At 43.4% G+C, this 5,210-nt stretch overlaps 1 protein-coding gene across 1 annotated transcript in view; it reads left to right on the forward strand.

Annotated features, from left to right (window-relative positions):
* LOC107720322 (thrombospondin type-1 domain-containing protein 7B-like) overlaps positions 1 to 5,210 on the forward strand; it is a 131,353-nt gene that overhangs the window by 17,015 nt on the left and 109,128 nt on the right. The window contains exon 2 of the mRNA XM_016528001.1: positions 376 to 1,216. Within this exon, the coding sequence (XP_016383487.1) occupies positions 376 to 1,216 (841 nt within the window). The remainder of the gene's footprint in view (positions 1 to 375; positions 1,217 to 5,210) is intronic.

The following is a 5,210-nucleotide window of genomic DNA, read 5'->3' on the forward strand; positions in this document are numbered from 1 at the left end:
GATGCGGAGGAGACGAATTGTTGAATAAAGTCGCTTTTTTTTCTTTCACGCACAAAAAGTATTCTCGTAGCTTCGTAAAATTACCCCTGATGTCACCTGGATTATTTTACAGATCTCCTTGCTACGTCTCTGGACTTTGGAACATTTCAGTTGTATTGCTGTCTATGCAGGGTCAGACAGCTCTCAGATTCCATCAAAAATATCTTAATTTGTGTTCCGAAGATGAACGAAGGTCTTACGGGTTTGAAACGACATGAGGATGAGTAATTAATGACAGAATTTTCATTTTTGGGTGAACTATCCCTTTAAGTCAATGAGTTGATTATCCTTAAAGTTAAAGAGCTAATGTTTATTATTTCATCTCTTATTTTCCAGGTCAGTGGGGCAGGTGCATAGGAGAAGAATGTGGAACTGGCGGGGTTCAATCCAGGACGGTGTGGTGCATCCACTCAGAAGGATGGACCACACACCACTCCAACTGCCGGCACTCAGACAAACCAGAGAGCCAGAGGCCTTGCTTTAAAGTATGTGAGTGGCACCAGGACCTCTTTGAATGGGAGGTTTCAGAATGGGGGCCATGCGTTCTAGCTCCATTCCAGTCCAACGAGCTCAAACCGAGGACAACAGAGTGCGTCACGGCCCAGCACGGCATCCAGAGACGGAAGGTCCATTGCGTGCGCACCTCAAACCGCACGATGGTTACGGAGAGGATATGCGAGTTCTTTTCCCCACGGCCGGCGCTCGAACAGGCCTGCCTGATCCCCTGCCCTCACGACTGCATCGTATCCGATTTCTTCTCCTGGTCCGGCTGCAGTCGAACATGCGGCATGGGTCTCCAGCATCGGACCCGACACGTTCTAGCGGCGCCGATGTACGGAGGAGCTAATTGCCCCAATCTCACCCAAACAAGGACTTGTGCAAACCTTCTGCCCTGTCCGGTTGGGGAAAGCGAGCATCACTACAGTCTTAAAGTCGGCCCCTGGAGCGAGTGCAGGCAGCCGCAACACAAGGGGCTCTGGATGAGCGGAAGGACCATGCTGGACTTCACCACGGGAGATACGGAAAGGAACACCGTGAAACGACATATCCAGAGCTCCCAGCAACACCATCACCACCTCCACCACCACCACGGCCTCAAGGGCTTGGATGTGGAGATCGGCTACCAGACGCGCCAAGTTCGTTGTGTGCGCAGCGACGGCAAGAACGCCATGCTGAGGTAAGAAGCCCTGAACGTGCGCAGACGCATCTGCCGTGTCTATTCAATTTGCAATAATCTGTGTACAAGCAATGCATACCTGAGAGACAAACCCTCTGAGAACATAAACCCTTTTAAGGTCTAAATCTCAGATTATGCTCTTGAAAGCAAGGTATTGCTGCTGCTTGTGTGAAAGGAATTGCTGTGCAGCTGGATTTTTGAAGCGGCTCTGTGAAGTGGGCCTAACTAAATCGGTTAGTCCTCCATTAATCTCCTTCCCGCTGCAGTACTATACAAGGTGAGCAGAGAGACATGCCTCTGGCAGCCGCAAAGGCAGCATGGGAGAGCCGGGCCTCTGAGCAGAACACGCTATGGCGTGATGGAAAGGACTGAATTTACTCTCTTGCTGCAATCTCTGCATCCATAGTATGAGTTTGGAAAGATGGTCAATCACTGTTACGCTGTAGTCTGTGCTTTATTCTCGTTTCGCTCTCGCTCTTGGTAGAATTAGAAGTCGCTGAGATGTAGCTCATCCTCCTCTCACAAAGAGTATGGATTTCCTGCAAACTGAGGTTAATGAATACTAAGGAACTAAGGCAGGCTTTGAACATGACTTTAAAGATGCCTCCTTTGCAAAATATTGATTTGCGGGTAGGCACTCCTGATAAAGGTTTTAAGTATCAAATACAGACTTTTATGTCTTTGCTCTATTTTACTTGTGTCATGGTGCTGTCTGCTGCCGCTTGCTATCCAAGGTAGTTTATGTCTACTAATATTTATATTATATATTAGTAGACATAAACTACCTTGGATAGCAAGCGGCAGCAGACAGCACCATGACACAGGTATATATATATATATATATATATATATATATATACAGTATCTCACAGAAGTGAGTACACCCCTCACATTTTTGTAAATATTTTATTATATCTTTTCATGTGACAACACTGAAGAAATGACACTTTGCTACAATGTAAAGTAGTGAGTGTACAGCTTGTATAACAGTGTAAATTTGCTGTCCCCTCAAAATAACTCAACACACAGCCATTAATGTCTAAACCGCTGGCCACAAAAGTGAGTACACCCCTAAGTGAAAATGTCCAAATTGGGCCCAAAGTGTCAATATTTTGTGTGGCCACCATTATTTTCCAGCACTGCCTTAACCCTCTTGGGCATGGAGTTCACCAGAGCTTCACAGGTTGCCACTGGAGTCCTCTTCCACTCCTCCATGACGACATCACGGAGCTGGTGGATGTTAGAGACCTTGCGCTCCTCCACCTTCCGTTTGAGGATGCCCATGCTTGGCCAATCCATCACCTTTACCCTCAGCTTCTTTAGCAAGGCAGTGGTCGTCTTGGAGGTGTGTTTGGGGTCGTTATCATGTTGGAATACTGCCCTGCGGCCCAGTCTCCGAAGGGAGGGGATCATGCTCTGCTTCAGTATGTCACAGTACATGTTGGCATTCATGGTTCCCTCAATGAACTGTAGCTCCCCAGTGCCGGCAGCACTCATGCAGCCCCAGACCATGACACTCCCACCACCATGCTTGACTGTAGGCAAGACACACTTGTCTTTGTACTCCTCACCTGGTTGCCGCCACACACGCTTGACACCATCTGAACCAAATAAGTTTATCTTGGTCTCATCAGACCACAGGACATGGTTCCAGTAATCCATGTCCTTAGTCTGCTTGTCTTCAGCAAACTGTTTGCGGGCTTTCTTGTGCATCATCTTTAGAAGAGGCTTCCTTCTGGGACGACAGCCATGCAGACCAATTTGATGCAGTGTGCGGCGTATGGTCTGAGCATTGACAGGCTGACGCCCCACCCCTTCAACCTCTGCAGCAATGCTGGCAGCACTCATACGTCTATTTCCCAAACACAACCTCTGGATATGACGCTGAGCACGTGCACTCAACTTCTTTGGTCGACCATGGCGAGGCCTGTTCTGAGTGGAACCTGTCCTGTTAAACCGCTGTATGGTCTTGGCCACCGTGCTGCAGCTCAGTTTCAGGGTCTTGGCAATCTTCTTATAGCCTATGCCATCTTTATGTAGAGCAACAATTTTTTTTTTTCAGATCCTCAGAGAGTTCTTTGCCATGAGGTGCCATGTTGTACTTCCAGTGACCAGTATGAGAGAGTGAGAGTGATAACACCAAATTTAACACACCTGCTGCCCATTCACACCTGAGACCTTGTAACACTGAGTCACATGACACCGGGGAGAGAAAATGGCTAATTGGGCCCAATTTGGACATTTTCACTTAGGGGTGTACTCACTTTTGTGGCCAGCGGTTTAGACATTAATGGCTGTGTGTTGAGTTATTTTGAGGGGACAGCAAATTTACACTGTTATACAAGATGTACACTCACTACTTTACATTGTAGCAAAGTGTCATTTCTTCAGTGTTGTCAAATGAAAAGATATAATACAATATTTACAAAAATGTGAGGGGTGTACTCACTTCTGTGAGATACTGTATATATATATATATATATATATATGTAGGGCAGGGACAGGAAAAAAGCTGAATTAATGTCTGTGAGTATCAGCTGGTTAATGTGCTTAAAATATATACAAGTTATATCCCAAATGACTTATTATGCACTAAGCACTAAGTATCATGCACTCAAACATATAGTGTATGAATTTTTGAAGCGTATTTCGACATTCAGCATCGGAGTCTGATTGCACCTATCCTTTCAACAGTTGAGTGCATGAAGTGTCCAACATTCCACACGTAATTTTTATTTATTTTTTGTTAAAAAGTGCATCCTTACAGTATTTTAAGTGCACTTTTTCAGAGTGATCACACTACTGTAATGACTGCAAAAACACAATTTATACTACAAAATGGCATAGAATCATGCAAACAAGTAAGTACCTAAAGGGATGCACATATATATTTCACTTCCTGAAGCTATGCTAATTTGTGTTTTTTAAACTTGTTTATCACGACAATTAATGTGAAAAATAAGGTTTGCAATTAAAAAAAAAATTAAAAGACAGTACTCAGTCAAACAGACAGAGCAGATAGTGTACTGACAAAAAAACATTGTCTGGAATTATTTCACACTAAATTAAGATAAAGCTAAAGGAATAATTTATTATTAATGAAATTATATAAATATGTTTTATATCTGTAGTATGGGTGGATTATGGCCTTGAAATGCAGAGAGTTGTATACCTATAAGAGCATAAAGCAACAGTTCTTCATGTTTCAGTTTAAACAGACTGTAAAATGGGGATCATCCCTTGTTAATCCTCATATCAGGTGAAAAGAGGCTGCTATGCTTTCACATACAAATATCTTCATTATTCACGCTTTTGCCATTGTCACCTGCCATTGGTGTATGAAGACAGAAGCTTATGAAATTAGAGTCGATGTAGTGAATCTTTGCATTTTTTGGTTGTTGTGTCATCTTTGGTTATTTCCACTGAGAGAAAATCTACAGTGGGTATAGAAAAGAATCACCCCTCTTTATAAAAATCAAATTTTGTTGCTTTGTAGCCTGAAGACGGACACAGATTTTTGTTTTATCCAGCTGTATTTACTCAGTGCAACTTATAACATCCAAGTGAAAAATATAACACCAACATGTCAGAAAAATAAAAAAATAAAAAAATAAACAGAATCACTGAGTTGGAAAAAGGAACATCCCCCTCCTAAAAATGACTTGTAAACTCAATCAAGTGTAGCTAATCACCTTCTCAGTGGCACACAAATCCATCTGACTTTGAACTGTGATCAGCTGTGCTCATTTTGATTAGCTCAGCATGAAAAGAGCTTTCCTGGACCATTTCAGTCCTTGGTAGTGCAACTGAAGCAAACAATCAACTATGGGTGGCAAGGCACTGTCAAAAGATCTCCGGATAAAGTTGTGGACAGGCACAAGACAGGAGACATACAAAAAAAAAGAGAGGCTACCAAGAGGCCTACAGCAACACTGAAGCAGTTGTAGGAATTTATGACAAAGAGTGGTCATTGTGTGCATGTGACAGCAATATC

Source organism: Sinocyclocheilus rhinocerous, unplaced genomic scaffold, assembly GCF_001515625.1.
Source record: "Sinocyclocheilus rhinocerous isolate Xijiao unplaced genomic scaffold, SAMN03320098_v1.1 scaffold3864, whole genome shotgun sequence".
NCBI lineage: Eukaryota > Metazoa > Chordata > Actinopteri > Cypriniformes > Cyprinidae > Sinocyclocheilus > Sinocyclocheilus rhinocerous.